The 26,557-nt window shown below is 45.0% G+C and overlaps 1 protein-coding gene across 1 annotated transcript in view; it reads left to right on the plus strand.

Moving 5' to 3' along the window:
• The window catches only part of crip2 (cysteine-rich protein 2), a 51,201-nt gene that overhangs the window by 18,872 nt on the left and 5,772 nt on the right, over window positions 1–26,557 (plus strand). The window contains exons 2-3 of the mRNA XM_020487672.2: window positions 8,834–8,928; window positions 25,640–25,697. Coding sequence (XP_020343261.1) covers window positions 8,834–8,928; window positions 25,640–25,697 — 153 coding nt within the window. The remainder of the gene's footprint in view (window positions 1–8,833; window positions 8,929–25,639; window positions 25,698–26,557) is intronic.

The raw sequence follows: 26,557 nt of genomic DNA on the forward strand, positions 1-26,557 counted from the left end.
TCAAAGTCACTCTCAGACACTTGGTTTCTTGTTGCACATACATTAGAACATATATTCAGCATCCAGCTCTTTAAAATCTGAATTCCAAATCTACCCTAGGACCACAGCCATTATGGTGATACTGTAGCTGTCTATTTTTATTTAATGCTTTCTGATTGGCTGGGTGGACATGTGGTGTATATACAGCAGTTGGATTCCACCCCTCTAATCTTCTCAGATCTACAGAAGTGGCTAGAGAATAAAGGTTTTATTTGGCATTCAGCATTAGATGTGTCCCTCTGGGGTGTGATTGGTACAGCCTCTGGGACACATGTGTTTGGGTCAGCTCCTGCTCCCTCAGGCTGGCTGATGCAACACAAGTGAAACTATAGCCCAACTTCCCTTCAATTCCCTGGCTCTGGAGGTCGTCTGTCGCCTCAGTCAAGGCGAGGTTTCCTCTCTCGCTCTCTCCCGCTCTCTCTCTCCGTCCGTCTTTATCCTTGTCAGCGTCCCTCCCTGAATTTAACAACCTTGTGAATTGGGCTTGCTGACGTAAATGTTCTCTCCAGGCTGCAGCCTGGAGCAAAGTGGATAAGTTAAAATACTGGCATCCCGTCTGTCTGTATTAGTGTTGTCACGATACCAACATTCTACTAACAATACAATACCAGGTCAAGTATCACGGTGGGGAAAAAATCTGTGATCTTAGCGTCCTGTTCGCTCCGTCCCCCGGACACTTGTTCCCATTTTCTAAATGTTCTGCTCATGTGCTACGGAAATGTCTGTCACTGAAATTCACACTTCTACTCAATACAACGCATTGAATTTAACGTCACACTGTTCAGTGTACAATAGAATACTGCATAGAATGGCTGATTTGCTCATATTTGCTAAGGCCTACCTGTAGCCGATGTGAGCAAGACCTTTAAACAGGTCAACATTCACAAGGCCGCGGGCCAGACGGATTACCAGGAAGGTGTACTCAGAGCATGCGCGGACCAACTGGCAAGTGTCATCACTGACATTTTCAACCTCTCCCTGACCGAGTCTGTAATACCTACATGTTTCAAGCAGACCACCATAGTCCCTGTGCCCAAGAAAGCGAAGGTAACCGGCCTGAATGACTACCCTGCCCGTAGCACTCACGTCAGTAGCCATGAAGTGCTTTGAAAGCCTGGTCATGGCTCACATCAACACCATCATCCCGGAAACCCTAGACCCACTCCAATTCGAATACCGCCCCAACAGATCCATGGATGATGCAATCTCAATCGCACTCCACACTGACCTTTCCCACCTGGACAAAAGGTACACCTATGTGAGAATGCTGTTCATTGACTACAGCTCAGCGTTAAACACCATAGTGCCCACAAAGCTCGTCACTAAGCTACGGACCCGGGGACTAAACAACTCCTTCAGCAACTGAATCCTGGACTTCCTGACGAGCCGCCCCCAAGTGGTAAGGTTAGGCAACAACACATCTGCCACGCTGATCCTCAACACCGGGGCCCCTCAGGGGTGCGTGCTTAGTCCCCTCCTGTACTCCCTGTTCACCCACAACACCATTATTAAGTTTGCTGACGACACAACAGTGGTAGGCCTGACCACTGACAACTATGTGACAGCCTATAGGGAGGAGATCAGAGACAACAACCTCTCCCTCAACGTGAGCATGACAAAGGAGCTGATTATGCACTACAGGAAAAGGAGGGCAGAGCACGCCCCCATTCACATCGACAGGCTGTAGTGGAGCGTATTGAGAGATTCAAGTTTCTTGGTGTCCACATCATCAAAATACTATCATGGTCCAAACATACCAAAGACGCCTTTTTTCCCCCTCAGGAGACTGAAAAGATTTGGCATGGGTCCCGAGATCATCAAAAAGTTCTACAGATGCACCATCGTGAGCATCCAGACCGGTTGCATCACCGTCTGGTATGGCAACTGCTTGGCATCCGACTGTAAGGCGCTACAGAGGGTAGTGCGTACAGCTCAGTACATCACTGGGGCCTATGCTTCCTGCCATCCAGGACCTATATACTAAGCGGTGTCAGAAATTGTCAAAGACTCCAGTCACGCAAGCCATAGACTGTTCTCTCTGCTACCGCACGGCAAGCGGTACTGGAGCGCAAAGTCTAGATCTAAAAGGCTCCTTAAAGGCTTTTACCCCTCAGCCATAAGACTGCTGAACAGTTAATCAAATGGCCACCCGGACTATTTGCATTGACCCCCCCTTATTTTCTTGTGTAATTTAATGTTTTTTTTGTTTTTTTACTTTAGTTTATTTTGGAAATATTTTCTTAACTCTATTTTAATTAAACTGCATTGTTGGCTAAGGGATTGTAAGTAAGCATTTCACGGTAAGGTCTACACCTGTTGTATTCAGCACATGTGACAAATAAAATTTGATTTGGCTGGAGGAATGGGAGGAAGGAATATACACTGCTCAAAAAAATAAAGGGAACACTAAAATAACACATCCTAGATCTGAATGAATGAAATATTCTTGTTAAATACTTTTTTCTTTACATAGAGGAATGTGCTGACAACAAAATCACACAAAAATGATCAATGGAAATCTAAATTTACCAACCCATGGAGGTCTGGATTTGGAGTCACACTCAAAATTAAAGTGGAATACCACACTACTTAAAACAAGTCAAACTGAGGCTCAGTAGTGTGCGTGGCCTCCACGTGCCTGTATGACCTCCCTACAACACCTGGGTATACTCCTGATAAGGTGGCGGATGGTCTCCTGAGGGATCTCCTCCCAGACCTGGACTAAAGCATCCGCCAACTCCTGGACAGTCTGTGGTGCAACGTGGCGTTGGTGGATGGAGCGAGACATGATGTCCCAGGTGTGCTCAATTGAATTCAGGTCTGGGGAACGGGCGGGCCAGTCCATAGCATCAATGCCTTCCTCTTGCAGGAACTGCTGACACACTCCAGCCACATGAGGTCTAGCATTGTCTTGCATTAGGAGGAACCCAGGGCCAACCGCACCAGCATATGGTCTCACAAGGGGTCTGAGGATCTCATCTCGGTACCTAATGGCAGTCAGGCTACCTCTGGCGAGCACATGGAGGGCTGTGCGGCCCCCCAAAGAAATGCCACCCCACACCATGACTGACCCACCGCCAAACCGGTCATGCTGGAGGATGTTGCAGGCAGCAGAACGTTATCCATGGCGTCTCCAGACTCTGTCACGTCTGTCACACGCGCCAGTGGCGAATTTGCCAATCTTGGTGTTCTCTGGCAAATGCCAAACGTCCTGCATGGTGTTGGGCTGTAAGCACAACCCTCACTTGTGGACGTCGGGCCCTCATACCACCCTCATGGAGTCTGTTTCTGACCGTTTGAGCAGACACATGCACATTTGTGGCCTGCTCCAGGTCATTTTACAGGGCTCTCGCAGTGCTCCTCCTTGCACAAAGGCGGAGGTAGCGGTCCTGCTGCTGGGTTGTTGCCCTCCTACGGCCTCCTCCACGTCTCCTGATGGTACTGGCCTGTCTCCTGGTAGAGCCTCCATGCTCTGGAAACTACGCTGACAGACACAGCAAACCTTCTTGCCACAGCTCGCATTGATGAGCCATCCTGGATGAGCTGCACTACCTGAGCCACTTGTGTGGGTTGTAGACTCCGTCTCATACTACCACTAGAGTGAAAGCACCGCCAGCATTCAAAAGTGACCAAAACATCAGCCAGGAAGCATAGGAACTGAGAAGTGGTCTGTGGTCCCCACCTGCAGAACCACTCCTTTATTGGGGGTGTCTTGCTAATTGCCTATAATTTCTATTCCATTTGCACAGCAGCATGTGAAATTTATTGTCAATCAGTGTTGCTTCCTATGTGGACAGTTTGATTTCACAGAAGTGTGATTGACTTGGAGTTGCATTGTGTTGTTTAAGTGTTCCCTTTATTTTTTTGAGCAGTGTACATGCATACTGATCTGCATGTCATTGTGTCAATAAGGGAAAACACGGAATGAAACCTTCTACTCTTCAGTTAAAACACACACACACTCTCCTTCCTTTCCTCACACACTGTCTCCCTCTCTCATACTAAACACACATTAATTTGTTGTCATTCAACGAAATACGACTCGTTTTCACATTAATTTGTTGTCATTCAACGAAATACGACTCGTTATCAAGTACTGCACCAAACATTTTAGTTAGATGTAAAATTGCGTGACTAAGATCTCCTCTGCAAAAATGTAAACTCAAGAAATCTGTCATTAATTTTAGCTGAATTAATGAATTCTGACTATTTTGAAGTGTATACAAGCTACGGCATCTTAAGATGGACAAACAGTACTGTTGCTGCTTTTTCTCATTTTTCAAGCGAAGATCTGTAAAGGGAGTACGCGAGCACACTTGTTCGGTTCGGCTAGGCGATGCATGCGGAAGCCTTTAGCTGCTTCTCTGTCTGTCCCCGCTCTGCTGCAGCATCGCATTAGAGGAAACTAGGGGTGTACCGATGTCGGCATACTCATATTCGTAATCGTATCCGTTTTATCACAGTTGATACTCGTAATCGGATTTACTCATGATCAGAAAACCCGTAAGTGTGCTTTAAATGCCGGTAAAGACTATTTCTCAAGTGTGCAGGACACATGGCTTTCGACCTTCGTCTCTCCCGAGCCCATACGGGAGTTGTAGCGAGGAGACTAGATAGTAACTACTAACAATTGGATACTACGAAATTGGGGAGAAAAAAGGGGTACAATTTTTTACAAATTATAATAATAATTTAAAAAATAAACTATATACATTTGTAATTTTATCTTCTAATGATCTGTCACTCGGTAAACATGCTTGGGCGAGAATAAATAAAAATAGCAAGCAAGCTAGGGCTTGGATCATGACATGACAACAGACGTTGTCAGCAATGGAATAATTAAACGGACAAGATAGGCCTACTCAACAACACTAGGTAGATAGACGAAAACAACCATATGTCCTCAGCAAAGTTGACAGCAAATAACTAGATTGAACAACAATGACTAGCTACGGATTCTGATTCATACACAATGTTTGGAGAAGGGCAGACTTGTGCCTTGAGATGAGTGACTGTGAGTGAGTGAAACAGCCATGCATGTGTCTGTCTGTGGAAATGAGAGCAGAGGAAGAGTGGCTTGTTCTAATCCAATCGCTGCAGCAAGCTCAACCGATTACCCCGCCCGTTTCAATACAGACAGACGAACTAGCCAATGGCTGTTTAGAGCTTCACACTGTTTGAGTGAAACAGAAGCATGCTGGCAGTTGATTTTTTTATATTTTTTTTACTGATGTCGTATTTGGAAAATTCTCCATATTCGTTATGATACTCGTTTTGTCCGAGTACTCGGCACACCAAGACTGTTCTCAGGGCAAGCCTGGTTGTAGGTTGATAATGTTTCCGTTGCATCAGGGACAATATTAGCATTTTACCCTAACCCTTTTCTTAACCTAATTATCCTAACCTCCCACGTTAATTATCCTAACCTGCTTCGAAAAGTCACTTCTGCTAGTCAAAATAGGCAGATTTGCCCTGAGAACAGTCTTGGTTTCCACTAATGCGATACAGCTGCTTTGTGTGTGAGTAGCCATAGCAACTGCTCCATTTGGCTGCTGCTCAGCGCTCATGAGACAGTTGCCTATACACAGCAGATAACAACCACATTAAGAGATTTTGGCAATGAAGGCAGCCCTTGTACTTTTCTAGAGTCGAATGAACTCATGGATATGGACATGTGTAATTGTGTACGCCTCTGCGTGCATCTGAGGTAAAGTCGTGACTGGCTACAACTTGAGCGAGTCAAGAGAGTGAACCGAAGAAAGGGGAGGGGGAAATGGCTATTTATTTTGTAAAGATTTTAATAAGGTATACTATATTAGGCCTACACAGTTTTTTTGTATGAAATGCTCCACACATTACATATTTATAACCCCCCACCCTTTCTCCCCTCAAAAAAAGCTCATAACTATTCCTGTACTGCCCAATCCTGTAGACTGTCTATCCTGTCCTGTCCAGAACTTGACTATAGAACTTCACGGAATCCCGCAGGAATGAGAGTCAGCCGTTACTGGGTGTTATTATTCAGAGTTGCATTCAAATATATTGTAGGGCCCTATAGTTTTTGCTAAAAACTAAACGCAATCAGGTGAAAAAAAGAACCGATTTTTATAGGGCCAAAATATTGGCACCCATGCACTTTTCTTCAATAATTCCCTATTTCTTCTCAAATAAGTTCAAATTGAAAAAAAAAATGTGGTCCCCACACCTTATTGGATTTTTAACATTGCAGAACCAATTTTAATTTTGTTGACTTAAGTTTAAACAATTTGTTTAGAAAATTAACACATGGCATGGACAAAACTATTGGCACCCGGAGCTAGTACTTTGTTGCACAGCCTTTGGCCAATATGACTTTAGACAAACTCTTCTTGTAGCCATCAATGTGCTTGTTGCATCTTTCTACTCGCTGGCCACTCCAGAACAGTCCAGTGTTTCTTCTTGAACCATTCCTAGGTGTTTTTTGATATGTTTGGGATTGTTATCCTGCTGGAAGACCCACAACCTTCATTGGAGACCTGGTGTTTGGACACTTGGTTGAACATCAGATCCCAAAACACCTCATAATCTGCTGATTTCATGATGTCTTGCACACGTGCAAGGTCCCCAGTGCCAGAGGCAGCAAAGAAATGCCACAGAATTCAAAGAACATAACACCCTCACTACAATCAAACATGGGGAGGTTGGATAATGCTGTGGGGTTGCTTTGCTGCCTCTGAAACTGGAGGGATTGAATGTGTGCAAGACATCATGAAATCAGCTGATTATCAAGGTGCTATGGAGTGCAATGTTCAACCCAGTGTCTCTTTTGAAGGTTATGGGTCTTCCAGCAAGACAACAACCCAAAACACATCAAAAGCACCCTGGAATGGTTCAAGAAGAAACACTGGACTGTTCTGGAGTCACCAGCGAAGAGTCCAGATGTGAATCGCATCCAGAACCAATGGCAAGATCAGAATCATAATAATAAATAACGCCTTTTAGCAGACGCTTTATCCAAATTGACTGTCATGCATGCATTCATTTTATGTGTGGGTGGTGCCAGGAATCGAACCCACTACTGTGGCTTTACACGCGCCATGCTCTACCAACTGAGCTACAAAGGACCAAAACAGTAGTTAGTGGAGGGTACCCCTCAAACATTGATGAATTAGAGCAGTTTGATGCTGAAAAGTGGACAAAATTCAAGCTCATTGGTGGCTCCAAGAAGCGATTGTTGGCAGTTATCTTCGCCAAAGGGTATGCAACCAAAAAAAAATTGTCTTTGTTTTCTGAATAAAAATTGGAAACTTAAGCTTACAAGAATAAAATTGTTTCTGCAATGTTGAAAATCCAATAACAGGTTCTGGAGAACCAAAGTATATATAATTGTTTTCTATTTATTTGAGAAGAAATAGAGAATTATTTAAGAAATGTGCAAGGGTGCCAATATTGTATGTTCTCTGTGTGTGTTTGTGCCTCCAGTCTCTCATGCTGGATAATGGTATGCGTGTGTGTGGTATCGTATAGGGGGAGTGGTTAGCTGGAGGATAGCCAGCGGATAGACAGCCGGACCATCCCCCTACACTGCAACACACACACACTATAACTCACACACTCATAACCCAGACACCCCTTTTAACAAATTCTCTCCTCTTACAATAATAACATCCATTTAAACTGAAGAGCTGTTTATTTGTTCAGTTTATCACCTAACCCTCATACAATGACAGAGGGCTGGCATACCCTTCTGTCCCTCTGCACGCACACACAAACACACAATGACAGCGGACTGGCTGGCATTATAGCCTCTTCATGTCCCTCCTATCCCACTCATAAATTCTCTTTGGACACTGTCACTGTTTGGTCAGAAATCATTGATTTAGAGGCTAATCTGTGATTTGGGGGAATTTCACCTGACCCCTGTAACTATTATCACTGGTGATATGTTCAGGTTAGGCCGTGTTATGTTGTGTTTGTGGGAGGTCCAACTGTAGTTACTGTCTACATCCTCCTTTTGTTTTAGTGCAGTTGACAGTGAAACTGTCTTGGAGACAAAATGAACAGCCTCGTCGGAAGTCAGTCGCTGAGCTGAGGGGGATCTGAAACAATCCTTCTGAAACAATCCTGCTCACTCCAGGTGGAGAAGCGAGGGAGGGAGAAATGGGGCGATAATGGAGGTACTGTAGGAAGCGGCCTGACGTCCGGCTGATTGTGGCCTGCCATGATTAGAGAAGGTTTTTCCTGTAGTGAAGTTAGCCGGACCATTGTCTGAGGGAGGGAGAGGGAGGTGGGTATAATTGGAAACTTGGCTATAATTAGGACCACTCCTGTCTGGGGAAGTGTCTGGTCTGGTCTGGGAGAGAGACTAAGACTGGTGTGAAAGGGGATAGAAACGGGGTTGATGAGGAGGAGTGGGGTTGGGGGGGGGGGTATAGAGAGAGAGGAGGGATATTAAGGGATCTGGGCTAGCTGTTGACACCCTGCTGTCCAGCTGTACTCGGCCTCGTGCATATGCCGTCTGTCTGTGTGATGATGACATTATTACAGCAGCGTCCTGTATAGTGCACTAGCACCCTCAGATATTATCCTAATGCTCCTTTCTCTGAGCTCTGAGGAGGCAAGAGAAGAATCAGTGGAGTGAACAGAGAATCATTCTACTGTAAAGCAATGACCTACATTCTCTAAGGAAATTAAAGTTACAGCCTTCTGAGAGATAAGGATGCCTAGTCATTGATTTCAGTGAAATGCCTCATTATTTAAGCGTATTTACACTCATGACGTCTTCTCGTCCTCTCTCTCATCTCTCTCTCTCTAGCTGAGAAGGTGTCATCTCTGGGGAAGGACTGGCATAAGTTCTGTCTGAAGTGTGGCCGCTGTAACAAAACCCTGAACGCAGGGGGACATGCTGAGGTGAGCGATAATCAATGATGTCTATGGGTCTATAGGCTCACAGGCATAGGATCAATCCCTATAGGTCCACGAGGTATAACCTAATCAGGAAAACCAAGTTTTATATTGACTGATTGACATACACAGACACTCACACTACATCCAGATAAGGTTGAAGTCAGAGGTTTACGTACGCCTTAGCTAAATACATTTAAACTCAGTTTTTCACAATTCCTGACATTTAATCCTAGTAATAATTCCCTGTTTTAGGTCAGGTAGGATCACCACTTTATTTTAAGAATGTGAAATGTCAGAATAATAGTAGAGAGAATGATTTATTTCAGCTTTTATTCAATTCACCACATTCCCAGTGGGTCACAAGTTTACATACACTCAATTAGTATTTGGTAGCGGTGCCTTTAAATTGTTTAACTTGGGTCAAATGTTTCAGGTAGCCTTCCACAAGCTTCCACAATAGGTTGGGTGAATTTTGGCCCATTCCTCCTGACAGAGCTGGTGTAACTGAGTCAGGTTTGTAGACCTTGCTCGCACATGCTTTTTCAGTTCTGCCCACAAATTTTCTATAGGATTGAGGTCAGGTATTTGTGATGGCCACTCCAATACCTTGACTTTGTTGTCCTTAAAGCCATTGTGCCACAACTTTGTAAGTATGCTTGGAGTCATTGTCCATTTGGAAGACCCATTTGCAACCACGCTTTAACTTCCTGACTGATGTCTTGAGATGTTGCTTAAATATGTCCACATCATTTTCCACCCTCATGATGCCATCTATTTTGTGAAGTGCACCAGTCTCTCCTGCAGCAAAGCGCCCCCACAACATGATGCTGCCACCCCCGTGATTCACAGTTGGGATGGTGTTCTTCGGCTTGCAAGCCTCCCCCTTTTTCCTCCAAACATAACGATGGTTATTATGGCCAAACAGTTCTATTTTTGTTTCATCAGACCAAAGGATATTTCTCCAAATAGTACTCTTTTTGTTCCCATGTGCAGTTGCAAACCGCAGTCTGGCTTTTTTATGGCGGTTTTGGAGCAGTGGCTTCTACCTTGCTGTGTGGCCTTTCAGGTTATATCTACCACACGGAACCCCACTAATCCTACCAACGGAAACGCACGAGGTGGCTAATAACAGACCTCCATCCTATGTTAGCTTGCTACCGATGGCCCGGCTAGCTGTCTAAATCGGCGTGACCCCAACCAACCTCACTACTCACTGGACCCTTTTGATCACTCGACTAAGCATGCCTCTCCTTAATGTCAATATGCCTTGTCCATTGCTGTTCTGGTTAGTGCTTATTGGCTTATTTCACTGTAGAGCCTCTAGTCCTGCTCACTATACCTTATCCAACCTATTAGTTCCACCAAATCAAATCAAATTTTATTTGTCACATACACATGGTTAGCAGATGTTAGTGCGAGTGTAGCGAAATGCTTGTGCTTCTAGTTCCGACAATGCAGTAATAACCAACAAGTAATCTAGCTAACAATTCCAAAACTACTACCTTATAGACACAAGTGTAAGGGGATAAAGAATATGTACATAAAGATATATGAATGAGTGACGGTACAGAGCGGCATAGGCAAGATACAGTAGATGGTATTGAGTGCAGTATATACATATGAGATGAGTATGTAAACAAAGTGGCATAGTTAAAGTGGCTAGTGATACATGTATTACATAAGGATGCAGTAGATGATATAGAGTACAGTATATACGTATACATATGAGATTAATAATGTAGGGTATGTAAACATGATATTAGGTAGCATTGTTTAAAGTGGCTAGTGATATATTTTACATCAATTCCCATTATTAAAGTGGCTGGAGTTGAGTCAGTGTGTTGGCAGCAGCCACTCAATGTTAGTGGTGGCTGTTTAACAGTCTGATGGCCTTGAGATAGAAGCTGTTTTTCAGTCTCTCGGTCCCAGCTTTGATGCACCTGTACTGACCTCGCCTTCTGGATGATAGCGGGGTGAACAGGCAGTGGCTCGGGTGGTTGCTGTCCTTGATGATCTTTATGGCCTTCCTGTGACATCGGGTGGTGTAGGTGTCCTGGAGGGCAGGTAGTTTGCCCCCGGTGATGCGTTGTGCAGACCTCACTACCCTCTGGAGAGCCTTACGGTTGTGGGCGGAGCAGTTGCCGTACCAGGCGGTGATACAGCCTGACAGGATGCTCTCGATTGTGCATCTGTAGAAGTTTGAGTGCTTTTGGTGACAAGCCGAATTTCTTCAGCCTCCTGAGGTTGAAGAGGCGCTGCTGCGCCTTCTTCACAATGCTGTCTGTGTGGGTGGACCAATTCAGTTTGTCTGTGATGTGTACGCCGAGGAACTTAAAACTTACTACCCTCTCCACTACTGTTCCATCGATGTGGATAGGGGGGTGTTCCCTCTGCTGTTTCCTGAAGTCCACAATCATCTCCTTAGTTTTGTTGACGTTGAGTGTGAGGTTATTTTCCTGACACCACACTCCGAGGGCCCTCACCTCCTCCCTGTAGGCCGTCTCGTCGTTGTTGGTAATCAAGCCTACCACTGTTGTGTCGTCCGCAAACTTGATGCTTGAGTTGGAGGCGTGCGTGGCCACGCAGTCGTGGGTGAACAGGGAGTACAGGAGAGGGCTCAGAACGCACCCTTGTGGGGCCCCAGTGTTGAGGATCAGCGGGGTGGAGATGTTGTGTCCTACCCTCACCACCTGGGGGCGGCCCGTCAGGCAGTCCAGTACCCAGTTGCACAGGGCGGGGTCGAGACCCAGGGTCTCGAGCTTGATGAAGAGCTTGGAGGGCACTATGGTGTTAAATGCCGAGCTGTAGTCGATGAACAGCATTCTCACATAGGTATTCCTCTTGTCCAGATGGGTTAGGGCAGTGTGCAGTGTGGTTGAGATTGCATCGTCTGTGGACCTATTTGGGCGGTAAGCAAATTGGAGTGGGTCTAGGGTGTCAGGTAGGGTGGAGGTGATATGGTCCTTGACTAGTCTCTCAAAGCACTTCATGATGACGGAAGTGAGTGCTACGGGGCGGTAGTCATTTAGCTCAGTTACCTTAGCTTTCTTGGGAACAGGAACAATGGTGGCCCTCTTGAAGCATTTGGGAACAACAGACTGGGATAGGGATTGATTGAATATGTCCGTAAACACACCAGCCAGCTGGTCTGCGCATGCTCTGAGGGCGCGGCTGGGGATGCCGTCTGGGCCTGCAACCTTGCGAGGGTTGACACGTTTAAATGTTTTCCTCACGTCGGCTGCAGTGAAGGAGAGTCCGCATGTTTTAGTTGCGGGCAGTGTCAGTGGCACTGTATTGTCCTCAAAGCGGGCAAAAAATGTATTTAGTCTGCCTGGGAGCAAGACATCCTGGTCCGTGACAGTGCTGGTTTTCTTTTTGTAATCCGTGATTGACTGTAGACCCTGCCACATACCTCTTGTGTCTGAGCTGTTGAATTGAGATTCTACTTTGTCTCTATACTGACGCATAGCTTGTTTGATTGCCTTGCGGAGGGAATAGTTACACTGTTTGTATTCGGTCATGTTTCCTGTCACCTTGCCCTGATTAAAAGCAGTGGTTCGCGCTTTCAGTTTCACGCGAATGCTGCCATCAATCCACGGTTTCTGGTTTGGGAATGTTTTAATCGTTGCTATGGGAACGACATCTTCAACGCACGTTCTAATGAACTCGCACACCGAATCACCGTATTCGTCAATGTTGTCGTCTGACGCAATACGGAACATATCCCAGTCCACGTGATGGAAGCAGTCTTGGAGTGTGGAATCAGATTGGTCGGACCAGCGTTGAACAGACCTCAGCGCGGGAGCTTCTTGTTTTAGTTTCTGTTTGTAGGCAGGGATCAACAAAATGGAGTCGTGGTCAGCTTTTCCGAAAGGAGGGCGGGGCACATGCGATGACATCTCCTGGTTTCAATGATGTTTCTAGAGACAATATCTCTCTCATCATCACTCAATACCTAGGTTTACCTCCACTGTATTCACATCCTACCATATCTTTGTCTGTACATTATACCTTGAAGCTATTTTATCGCCCCCAGAAATCCCCTTTTACTCTCTGTTCTAGACGACCACTTCTTATTGCTTTTAGCCGTACCCTTATCCTACTCCTCCTCTGTTCCTCTGGCGATGTAGAGGTGAATCCAGGCCCTGCAGTGCCTAGCTCCACTCCTATTCCCCAGGCGCTCTCTTTTGATGACTTCTGTAACCGTAATAGCCTTGGTTTCATGCATGTTAACATTAGAAGCCTCCTCCCTAAGTTTGTTCTATTCACTGCTTTAGCACAGTCTGCCAACCCGGATGTTCTAGCTGTGTCTGAATCCTGGCTTAGGAAGACCACCAAAAATTCTGAAATTTTCATCCCAAACTACAACATTTTCAAACAAGATAGAACTACCAAAGGAGGGCGGTGTTACTGCAACGATAGCCTGCAGAGTTCTGTCCTACTATCCAGGTCTGTACCCAAACAATTTGAACTTCTACTTTTAAAAATCCACCTCTCTAAAAACAAGTCTCTCACCGTTGCCGCCTGCTATAGACCCATTGCCCCCATCTGTGCTCTGGACACCATATGTGAACTGATTGCCCCCCATCTATCTTCAGAGCTCGTGCTGCTAGGTGACCTAAACTGGAACATGCTTAACACCCCAAGCTTGATGCCCTCAATCTCACACAAATGATCAATGAACCTACCAGGTACCTCCCCAAAGCCTTAAACACGGGCACCCTCATAGATATCATCCTAACCAACTTGCCATCTAAATACACCTCCGCTGTCTTCAACCAAGATCTCAGCGATCACTGCCTCATTGCCTGCATCCGTAATGGGTCAGCGGTCAAACGACCTCCACTCATCACTGTCAAACGCTCACTGAAACACTTCAGCGAGCAGGCCTTTCTAATCGACCTGGCCGGGGTATCCTGGAAGGATATTGATCTCATCCCGTCAGTAGAGGATGCCTGGGTATTTTTTTTAAATCCTAACCATCTTAAATAAGCATGCCCCATTCAAGAAATGTAGAACCAGGAACAGATATAGCCCTTGGTTCTCCCCAGACCTGACTGCCATTAACCAACACAAAAACATCCTATGGCGTTCTGCATTAGCAACAGCCTCCGTGATATGCAGCTGTTCAGGGAAGCTAGAAACCATTATACACAGGCAGTTAGAAAAGCCAAGGCTAGCTTTTTCAAGCAGAAATTTGCTTCCTGCAACACTAACTCAAAAAGGTTCTGGGACACTGTAAAGTCCATGGAGAATAAGAACACGTCCTCCCAGGTGCCCACTGCACTGAAGATAGGAAACACTGTCACCACTAATAAATCCACCATAATTGAGAATTTCAATAAGCATTTTTCTACGGCTGGCCATGCTTTCCACCTGGCTACTCCTACCCCGGTCAACAGCACTGCACCCCCCACAGCAACTCGCCCAAGCCTTCCCCATTTCTCCTTCTCCCAAATCCAGTCAGCTGATGTTCTGAAAGAGCTGCAAAATCTGGACCCCTACAAATCAGCCGGGCTAGACAATCTGGACCCTTTCTTTCTAAAATGATCTGCCGAAATTGTTGCCACCCCTATTACTAGCCTGTTCAACCTCTCTTTCGTGTCGTCTGAGATTCCCAAAGATTGGAAAGCAGCTGCGGTCATCCCCCTCTTCAAAGGAGGGAGACAATCTTGACCCAAACTGCTACAGACCTATATCTATCCTACCTTGCCTTTCTAAGGTCTTCGAAAGCCAAGTCAACAAACAGATTACCGACCATTTCGAATCTCACCATACCTTCTCTGCTATGCAATCTGGTTTCAGAGCTGGTCATGGGTGCACCTCAGCCACGCTCAAGGTCCTAAACGATATCTTAACCGCCATCAATAAGAAACATTACTGTGCAGCCGTATTCATTGATCTGGCCAAGGCTTTCGACTCTGTCAATCACCACATCCTCATCGGCAGACTCGACAGCCTTGGTTTCTCAAATGATTGCCTCGCCTGTTTCACCAACTACTTCTCTGATAGAGTTCAGTGTGTCAAATCGGAGGGTCTGCTGTCCGGACCTCTGGCAGTCTCTTTGGGGGTGCCACAGGGTTCAATTCTTGGACCGACTCTCTTCTCTGTATACATCAATGATGTCGCTCTTGCTGCTGGTGAGTCTCTGATCCACCTCTACGCAGACGACACCATTCTGTATACTTTTGGCCCTTCTTTGTTAACAACCCTCCAGGCAAGCTTCAATGCCATACAACTCTCCTTCCGTGGCCTCCAATTGCTCTTAAATACAAGTAAAACTAAATGCATACTCTTCAACCGATCAATACCTGCACCTGCCCGCCTGTCCAACATCACTATTCTGGACGGCTCTGACTTAGAATACGTGGACAACTACAAATACCTAGGTGTCTGGTTAGACTGTAAACTCTCCTTCCAGACCCACATCAAACATCTCCAATCCAAAGTTAAATCTAGAATTGGCTTCCTATTTCGCAACAAAGCATCCTTCACTCATGCTGCCAAACATACCCTTGTAAAACTGACCATCCTACCAATCCTCGACTTCGGCGATGTCATTTACAAAATAGGCTCCAATAGCCTACTCAACAAATTGGATGCAGTCTATCACAGTTGAATCTGTTTTGTCACCAAAGCCCCATATACTACCCACCATTGCAACCTGTACGCTCTCATTGGCTGGCCCTCGCTTCATACTCGTAGCCAAACCCACTGGCTCCATGTCATCTACAAGACCCTGCTAGGTAAAGTCCCCCCTTATCTCAGCTCGCTGGTCACCATAGCATCACCCATCTGTAGCACGCGCTCCAGCAGCAGGTATATTTCTCTGGTCGCCCCCAAAACCAATTCTTTCTTTGGCCGCCTCTCCTTCCAGTTCTCTGCTGCCAATGACTGGAACGAACTACAAAAATCTCTGAAACTGGAAACACTTATCTCCCTCACTAGCTTTAAGCACCAACTGTCAGAGCAGCTCACAGATTACTGCACCTGTACATAGCCCACCTATAATTTAGCCCAAACAACTACCTCTTTCCCTACTGTGTTTATTTTATTTATTTATTTATTTTGCTCCTTTGCACCCCATTATTTTTATTTCTACTTTGCACATTCTTCCACTGCAAATCTACCATTCCAGTGTTTTACTTGCTATATTGTATTTACTTTGCCACCGTGGCCTTTTTTTTTGCCTTTACCTCCCTTATCTCACCTCATTTGCTCACATCGTATATAGGCTTGTTTATACTGTATTATTGACTGTATGTTTGTTTTACTCCATGTGTAACTCTGTGTCGTTGTATGTGTCGAACTGCTTTGCTTTATCTTGGCCAGGTCGCAATTGTAAATGAGAACTTGTTCTCAACTTGCCTACCTGGTTAAATAAAGGTGAAAAAAAAGGACTCGTTTTACTTTGGATATAGATACTTCTGTACCTGTTTTCTCCAGCAGGTCCTTTGCTATTGTTCTGGGATTGATTTGCACATTTCGCATCAAAGTACGTTCATCTCTAGGAGACGGAATGCGTCTCCTTCCTGAGCGGTATAACGGCTGTGTGGTTCCATGGTGTTTATACTTGCGTACTATTGCTTGTACAGATGAACGTGCTACCTTCAGGCGTTTGGAAATTGCTCCCAAGGATGAACCAGACTTGTGGAGGTCTACAATTTTTTTCCTGAGGTCTTGGCTGATTTCTTTTCATTTTCCCATGATGTCAAGCAAAGAGGCACTGAGTTTGAAGGTAGGCCTTGAAATACATCCACAGGTACACCTCCAATTGACTCTAATTATGTCAATTAGCCTATCAGAATCTTCTAAAGCCATCACATAATTTTCTGGAATTTTCCAAGCTGTTTAAGTCAACTTAGTGTATGTAAACATCTCACCCACTGGAATTGTGATGTGAAATAATCTGTCTGTAAACAATTGTTGGAAAAACTACTTGTCATGCATAGAGTAGATGTCCTAACCGACTTGCCAAACCTATTGTTTGTTACAAAGAAATTTGTGGAGTGGTTGAAAAACGAGTTTTAATGACTCCAACCTAAGTGTATGTGAACTTCCGACTTCAACTGTAGATCAGTAGCTCTCAAGACGACATTACCATCACCGTTCTATAGGCCTAGAGCTTAGCCTACAGCTGAACTCTGTAGATGTGCTGCCTGTGTCCTTGCTGAAGGTTAGCTGTGACTTCATGACCTAGCCAGCCAGCCAGCCCATAGAAATACCAGTACAATATATTATAAAACTGTTCTATTTCATTCAATGAGTCAACCATTCTATTTTCACCATGTCTGTGTTTTATAATGAATACAATATATCACCGCCAGTCCTCTCATATCTCCTCCATACACTCTTAGTATGACTCAGTATGACTCAGCACTGGTCCCTGGGCCTGGATCAGAACAGAAAGGAAGGAGAGGTGTACATGCAGCCTTTTTCATGACCTAGCAGTCAACCATTCTATTTCCACCTTGTCTGTACATGAAGACTGAATATCCCCTTCAGTCATCCCTAAAGAAACGTCCTCTCACTTCCAACTGCGTTTATTTTCAGCAAACTTAACATGTATAAATATTTGTATGAACATAACAAGATTCAACAACTGAGACATAAACTGAACAAGTTCCACAGACATGTGACTAACAGAAATTGAATAATGTGTCCCTGAACAAAGGTGGGGGGTCAAAAGTAACAGTCAGTATCTGGTGTGGCCACCATCTGCATTAAGTACTGCAGTGCATCTCCTCCTCATGGACTGAACCAGTTTTTCCAGTTCTTGCTGTGAGATGTTACCCAACTCTTCCACCAAGGCACCTGCAAGTTCCCAGACATTTCTAGGGGGAATGGCCCTAGCCCTCACCCTCCGATCTAACTGGTCCCAGATGTGCTCAATGGGATTGAGATCCGGGCACTTCGCTGGCCATGGCAGAACACTGACATTCCTGTCTTGCAGGAAATCACGCACAGAACGAGCAGTATGGTTGGTGGTATTGTCATGCTGGAGGGTCATGTCAGGATGAGCCTGCAGGAAGGGTACCACATGAGGGAGGAGGATGTCTTCCCTGTAACGCACAGCGTTGAGATTGCCTGCAATGACAACCAGCTCAGTCTGATGCTGTGACACACTGCCCCAGACCATGACTGACCTTCCACCTCCAAATCGATCCCGCTCCAGAGTACAGGTCTCGGTGTAACGCTCATTCCTTCGACGATGAGCACGAATCCGACCTTCACCCCTGGTGAGACAAAACTGCGGCTCGTCAGTGAAGAGCACTTTTTGCCAGTCCTGTCTGGTCCAGCGACGGTGGGTTTGTGCCCATAGGCGACGTTGTTGCCGGTGATGTCTGGTGAGAACCTGCCTTACATCAGGCCTACAAGCCCTCAGTCCAGCCTCTCTCAGCTATTGCAGACAGTCTGAGAACTAATGGAGGGATTGTGCGTTCCCGCTGTAACTCGCAGTTGTTGTTGCCATCCTGTGCTTGTCTCACAGGAGTGATGTTCGGATGTACCAATCCTGTGCAGGTGTTGTTACAACGTGGTCTGCCACTGCAAGGACGATCATCCTGTCCATCCTGTCTCCCTGTAGCGCTGTCTTAGACATCTCACAGTACGGACATTGCAATTTATTGCCCTGGCCACATCTGCAGTCCTCATGCCTCCTTGCAGCATGCTTATGGCACGTTCACGCAGATGAGCAGGGACCCTGGGCATCTTTCTCTTGGTGTTTTTCAGAGTCAGTAGAAAGGCCTCTTTAGTGTTCTATGTTTTCATAACTGCGAACATAATTGCCTACCGTCTGTAAGCTGTTAGTGTCTTAACGACCGTTCCACAGGTGAATGTTCATTTAATTGTTTATGGTTCATTGAACAAGCATGGGAAACGGTGTTTAAACCCTTTACAATGAAGACCTGTGAAGTTATTTTGGATTTTTACGAATTATCTTTGAAAGACAGGGTCCTGAAAATGAGACGTTTCTTTTTTTGCTGAGTTTATAATGGCGCCGGAGGGGATGGGTGCCGTTTTATGGGCTCTTTAACAACTGTGCTATTTTGTTATTTTTTTTCCCATGGTTTGTAACTTATTTTTTACATAAAGTTGATGCTACCGTCTCTTATGACCGAAAAGAGCTTCTGGACATCAGAACAGCGATTACTGACCTCGAACTGGACGAAGATATGTTCTTTTAATGAGTCCTACGCAAAGAATATACTGCTTTCCGGAGACCAGGCCCAAATCCCTGCCATTCACGTGAAGAAAAGGCGGAGATACAGAGGGAGAAGGTCGGTTCTATTGGCCAACGAGCAATCACTGGAAAACAGGATGATCTATGATCGAGACTGGCCTACCAACGGGACATTAAACACTATAATATCTTATGTTTCACTGAGTCGCGGCTGAATGACGACACGGATAATATAGAGCTGGCTGGGTTTTCCGTGCATTGGCAGGACAGAGCAGCTATGTCTGGTAAGGCGAAGGGTATGGTGTGTGTCTATTTGTCAATAACTGCTGGTGCACGATGTCTCATATAAAGTAAGTGTTGCTCGACTGAGGTAGAGTGCCTTATCATAAGCTGTAGATCGCATTATTTACCAAGAGAGTTGTGTTCTACAGTTGAAGTCGGAAGTTTACATACACCTTTCCCAAATACATTTAAACTCAGTTTTTCACGATTCCTGACATTCAATCCTAGTAAAAATTCCCTGTCTTAGGTCAGTTAGGATCACCACTTTATTTTAAGAATGTGAAATAATATAGAGAGAATGATTTATTTATTTCAGCTTTTATTTATTTCATCACATTCCCAGTGGGTCAGAAGTTTACATACACTCAATTAGTATTTGGGAGCATTGCCTTAAACAATTTAAACTTGGGTCAAATGTTTCGGGTAGCCTTCCAAAAGCTTCCCACAATAAGTTGGGTGAATTTTGGCCCATTGCTCCTGACAGAGCTGGTGTAACTGAGCCAGGTTTGTAGGAGCCAGGTTTGCTCGCACACATTTTTTCAGTTCTGCCCACAAATTTTCTATAGGATGAGGTCAGGGCTTTGTGATGGCCACTCCCATACCTTGACTTTGTTGTCCTTAAGCCATTTTGCCACAACTTTGGAAGTATGCTTGGGGTCATTGTCCATTTGGAAGACCCATTTGCAACCAAGCTTTAACTTCCTGACTGCTGTCCTGAGATGTTGCTTCAATATATCCACATCATTTTCCATTCTCATGATGCTCATGGACTACATGAAAAGGAAGGCCGATCAGACCCCATTAACATCGACGGGGCAGTAGTGGAGTGGGTTGAGAGTTTCAAGTTCCTTGGTGTCCACATCACCAACAAACTATCACGGTCCAAACATACCAAGACAGTTGTGAAGAGGACACCTTTTCCCCCTCAGGAGACTGAAAACATTTGGCATGGGTCCCCAGATCCTCAAAAAGTTATACAGCTGCCCATCGAGAGCATCACCGCCTGGTATGGCAACTGCTTGGCATCCGACTGTAAGGCGATACAGAGGGTAGTGTGTATGGCCCAATACATCACTGGAGCCAAGCTTCCTGCCATCCAGGACTTATATATACTAGGCAGTGTCAGAAGAAGGCCAAAAAAATGGTCAAAGGACTCCAGTCAACCAAGTCATAGACTGTTCTCTCTGCTACAGCACGGCAAGCGGTACCGGAGCACCAAGTCTAGGTCCAAAAGGCTCCTTAACAGCTTCTACCCTCAAGCCATAAGACTGTTGAACAATTAATCAAATGGCCACCTGGACTATTTACATTGACCCACCCCATTTGTTTTTACATAGCTGCTACTCATTGTTTATTATCTATGCATAGTCACTTTACCCCTACCTGTACAAATTATCTCAAATTACCCCCGCACATTGACTGGGTACCAGTACCCCCTGTATATAGCCTTGTTATTGTTATGTAATTTTATTGTGTTACTTTTTACTTAACACTTTCTTGAACTGCATTGTTGGTTAAGGGCTTGTAAGTAAGCATTTCACGGTAGTCGGCGTATGTGACAAATAACATTTGATTTGATATTGGTTATGTCAGTGTGAAACAGCCCTGTCCCTTGGTCTGGATTAGAACAGAACAGGAAGGAAAGAAGGATGTGAATTCTGCAGCTTTATATGACACAAAATCACACAAGCTATTCCCCACCCAGCTCAGACCAGACGCTAGCCAGTCGTCAGTAGATACTAGATGCAGTCCTAGCCTGGGTTGTTTAATCTCTCTCTCATCATTACATCAAATGAATGTTCTTTCTCCATGTCCTCTCCACAATTTCCCTCCAGACCCCAGTAGATAAGCCTGGTCCCAGATCTGGTTGTACAATATACTGTAAATAGATCGGGGACCACGCAATAACCAAATCCAATACAGCACAAACAGATCTGGGACCAGGCTTTAACCAACTCCAATACAGCACAAACAGATCTGGGACCAGGCTTTATCCAACTCCAATACAGCACAAACAGATCTGGGACCAGGCTTTAACCAACTCCAATACAGCACAAACCGATCTGGGACCAGGCTTTAACCAACTCCAATACAGCACAAACAGATCTGGGACCAGACTTTAACCAACTCCAATACAGCACAAACAGATCTGGGACCAGGCTTTAACCAACTCCAATACAGCACAAACATACCTGGGACCAGGCTTTAACCAACTCCAATACAGCACAAACAGATCTGGGACCAGGCTTTAACCAACTCCATTACAGCACAAACAGACCTGGGACCAGGCTTTAACCAACTCCAATACAGCAAAAACAGATCTGGGACCAGACTACTAGTAGATGTTGGCAATACTGGCCTGGGTTGTTGTTGTCCGCCCTCCACTCCATGGACAGGCAGCAGATCAGACACACATGATTAGATGTACTCTAGTCCATCCTCTCCATTGACAGCACATCCCAAATCCAACCAGCAGCCTTAGGCTAGGCTACATTGCCATGGTGAGTGCATGGCTGTGGTCGGAAAAGTCTGTACCCCATCATCATGGAACTGAAGGGATGGTTCAGAGATGGAGTGGGGGGGGCGGGGTTAGTAGTGTACTATAAGAAAAGACAAGGAATGTAGTCCGTGTGCTGTGAGGAGATCCCAGGCACAGTACAGCAGAGGTCAGGGTCTCTATAAGCAGAGGACAGGGGAATAACGATGGGGGAGATTGCACCACTGCCCCCTGGGGCTCCATGGATGGCAGATGGCAGAGTCATAAGGTCATCAGTATACTTCCCATCCGAAACCGTAATGGAACAGTTTGTGCATTTGTTATGATGACATATTGTAATGTTTTTGTTTTGTTTTGGTCTTCTGTAAGGTTTTTTTCAGCTGTTCGTGCACACTAATACTTTTTTTCAAGGCAAGCTGAAGTTCAGTTCAGGCTGAAGTTCAAGTTCAGTCTACGCCCCTTCTTTGGTCATTGGTCAACAGTAGTGATTCTTGCAATTTGAGAGACGACTTGATTTCACGCACATTTTTTCACTTGGGAAATACTGCAATATCTTAGATTAATTCTGACTTTTGTGGAAGTGTATACTGGCTACGGCGCCTCAAGATGGACAAAGATGGACACTGGCTACGGTGCCTCAAGATGGACAAAGATGGACAAGGCTTTCTCTCTTTTTTAAGTGAAGGTCTTTTTTTAAGGGAGTATGCGAGTTTGGCTAGCCGCCAGCCAACTGTATCATACAGAAGCCTTTAGCAAGCCTCCATAGTACACATTATGCACACACACACAGGCCAAGCCTTCATCCTGGCTCTATCCAAGGAGGAGGTCATAACTCTGTTACGACACACAGAGAACCTTCCAAGATCATGTTTGTACTAATCCCCCTCACCATGGGTCCTGATACAGGTATACAGTTGATAATGGGCCTGGGTCTTACCACGCAAAGGCCAAGGGAGCAGGATGAGCGGTGGTGGTGTGTCTGTGTGTGTGTGTGTCTCACGAGGAAGGGGGCTGTATGAGATCAGATTCGGGGTCAGGGAAAGACTAGGGCTGTGACGGTCATGGATTTTGGATGGCGGTAGTTGGCCAGCCAAATGATTGCAGTCACCGGTAATTTTCTCCTCTCCTCCACTCCTGACTGCATGTGCCGCCATAGAAATAGAATGAATAGAACTGGTGTCTCAATTCATGTCAATGATGGCATAATGGGTGGACTGGCGGCCATTGCGATTCTACTAATAGGAGCAAAGCAGGAAGCAAAAGGAGGAAGTAAAAGCAGGAAGTGTACCCATCAACACGTGTGGTGGTTTGTTGATTCAACTCAACTGACATTACTTAAAATACATTCCATTGCATGAGGCGCATCAGTTAACATGGAGCCTTTTTTTAACTAGGCAAGTCAGTTAAGAACAAATTCATATTTACAATGGCGGCCTACCCTGGCCAAACCCGGACGATGCTGGGCCAATTGTGCGCTGCCCTATGGGACTCCCAAACACGACCGGTTGTGATACAGCCTGGAATTGAACCCGGGTCTGTAGTTATGCCTCTAGCACTGAGATGCAGTGCTTTAGACCGCTGTGCCACTCAGGAGCCCTTATTCAGCACGGTCAATAATTTGATCAGCACTTTTATAAGCCATAAAGTGTGCATTCTCCCTATTTCCACTCACACTACAACCAGCACTGCAGCTGTAATTAATGTGTAGCAAAGTGTTTCCATAAGTTTGCGTTGTTATTATAAGCGGCTTGTCTTTTATAATATAGAGGAATATTTCACTTTCTCTGGTCATAGAAGTTGTCACGCCCTGGCCTTAGTTATCTTTGTTTTCTGTATTATTTTGATTAGGTCAGGGTGTGACATGGGGGATTTATGTGTTTTTCCTGGTCTAGGGGTTTGTATGTTTATGGGGTGTTTTCTGGTCTAGGTGATTATGTAAGTCTATGGTTGCCTAGATTGGTTCTCAATTAGAGGCAGTTGTTTATCGTTGTCTCTGATTGGGAACCATATTTAGGCAGCCATGTCCTTTGGGTATTTTGTGGGTGGTTGTCTTCTGTCTTTGTGTCTATACACCAGATAGGACTGTTTTTTTTTTTTCCTATTTGTTGTTTGTATTTTGTAGTGTTCACGTTTATTGTCCTTATTAAACATGTTGAACACTAACCACGCTGCATTTTGGTCCTCCTCTCCTTCAACAGAAGAAAACTGTTACAGAAGTAACATCATTAATTGGTGCATGAGGCAGAAATGGATGTGGGAAAATTGGAAAGGTGAATGTCTCCTCCTTTTTGTGTCTGGGAAGTGAGTGGGCTAGGCTCTGGGCTCTGGACTGGGATAGTTGATCCATCTTTAGGGTACTCATACTGCAGTGAATTATAACCACACATTGGGCTGGGTAATCCATCTTTCAGGTCCTACTGGTCCTGCTGTAGGGAAATACAACCAGAACTGTGAGGGGACCAGAGCTGTCTAGTGGACACAATGAAGCCCTGTGTGCTGGACCTTCCCTCCTGACAAACCCATCAGTGCCTATTAGTCAGAAAGAGAGAGACTAATATTACCAGAACTTTTACTGTATAGGCCCCATAGATGTTACAACCTCTGCGGATCTGTGTCTGTCTAACACACACACACTGTGTCTGCCTGTCTGTTTCTAGCTCCTGTTACAGCGCTATATGTACTTCCTGTCATGGGTAATACATTATAGATAGTTGAGAAGAGAAACAGGCTGTTTTCTACTCTGGGTTTCTGAGTGGAATAAGATGCCACGTGGGTGTGAAGGGATTGTGCGACTAAAGCAGTTTGTTCCCACAGTCGGCATTGGCACGTGGCGTTGGTACCATGGCCTCCTTCATCCCCCTCTGCCTGTCCACTTTGGCTGTATCTCAATTCATCCACTCTCTTCCCGTCCTACTCACTGTATTGGAGGAGACCTTTTTTGACCTTTTTCTCCAATCCATTTTGTCGAGGCGGCAAGGAGAGAAATGGAATGGCAAAAAGATTAGTTAGGAAAGAGCTCTGGACTGGATGTCTTCTCTCTGGCCCAGGCCCTGATCCCTCTGCTGCCTGTCCATGCTGTTACATGACCATTTGATATGACCACTGACAACTATTACATGACCACCATCATCCCAGCATGCTTTAGGAGGGACATAGGGTCCTAACAGACCCATCTCTAAGCCTTCGACTGACCTCTGTCATCCTACAAGGCCCATATTCGCTCACCTATCCTGGGTAGGGTTTCAAAAATCTGGGGGGGGGGGGGGCTCTCTTGTTTAGAACTCCTGGAATCATGAGGGAATAAACAGGAAATCCAGAATCCTCCAACCAGGATTTCTGGGAAACCTGGAAATTTGGGGAAAGTTACCAGTCATGTTCAGTACGTTTCCGAATGATTTCCACCTACTGAATAGGACCCTGATGTGAGGTGTTTGATTAATCAACAGTACTGGTCTCCTGTTTACGACCACAACTGATACCTGGGCTGGAACATTGTGACACATTAGAAAATGGAGATCAAGCCAGACTGACTTTCTTTCTCTCTTTCTCAGGAGGCTGTGGTGTCTTTTTTCTCTGTCTCTCTCCTACACACACGCACACACAATCCAATAACCTTTTTTTCCAAAGATGCATGAGTCTGGCTAGAAGATGGAAATTGCCAAGCTATGGTTGTCAGTCTTGTGAGGTTTGGGCTTATAAATGTCATTTACTCACAGTCAGTCATTCTTCTTCTCTTTATTCCCTGTCTACAGCATGATGGGAAGCCCTTCTGCCACAAACCATGCTATGCTGCCCTCTTTGGACCAAAAGGTTAAGTACATCTTACTATTGTCATAAGGCATACATTAGATCAGGATGGCAATTCCATGGTAACAGAATGATGCTCAAATGTTTCACTTTAAAGTGTATGTCATACCAAAAACAATGTTTGCAAAGTTTAACAAACTATACAACTCTATGCACAAGGACAACTTTTAACAATTTCAACTGAAAACTTTCCAAAAACACATTCACTTGAAGAAAAGTGCGGACGCAAAGTTTGGTAACAGAATGACGGCACAAACAACGCAAACCGTCATTCTGTTACCAAACTTTGCATCTGCACTGTTCTTCAAGTAAATGTGTTTTTGTCAAATGTTCAGTGGAAGTTGTTAAAAGTAGTGAATAGAGTTGTGTGGTTAGGGGTATTCAAATCCTTCCCTACGAGGTCTGGAGACTGCTGTTTTTCTGTTCTCTTCTACACTACTGTTAAAAAGTTTGGGGTCACTTAGAAATGTCCTTGTTTTTGAAAGTATAGCTAATTGTCCATTAAAATAACATCAAATTGATCAGAAATACAGTGTAGACATTGTTAATGTTGTAAATGACTGGTGGAGCTGGAAACTGCAGATTTTTTATGGAATATCTACATAGGTGTACAGAGGCCCATTATCAGCAACCATCACTTCTGTGCTCCAATGGCACGTTGTGTTAGCTAATCCAAGCTTATTATTTTCAAAGGCTAATCGATCATTAGAAAACCCTTTTGAAATTGTTAGCACAGCTGAAAACTGTTGTTCTGATTTAAAGAAGCAATAAAACTGTCCTTCTTTACAATAGTTGAGTATCTGGAGCCTCAGCATTTGTGGGTTCGATTACAGGCTCAAAATGGCCAGAAACAAAGAACTTTC

The sequence above is a fragment of the Oncorhynchus kisutch genome, linkage group LG7 (assembly GCF_002021735.2).
Source record: "Oncorhynchus kisutch isolate 150728-3 linkage group LG7, Okis_V2, whole genome shotgun sequence".
Taxonomy (NCBI): Eukaryota; Metazoa; Chordata; class Actinopteri; order Salmoniformes; family Salmonidae; genus Oncorhynchus; species Oncorhynchus kisutch.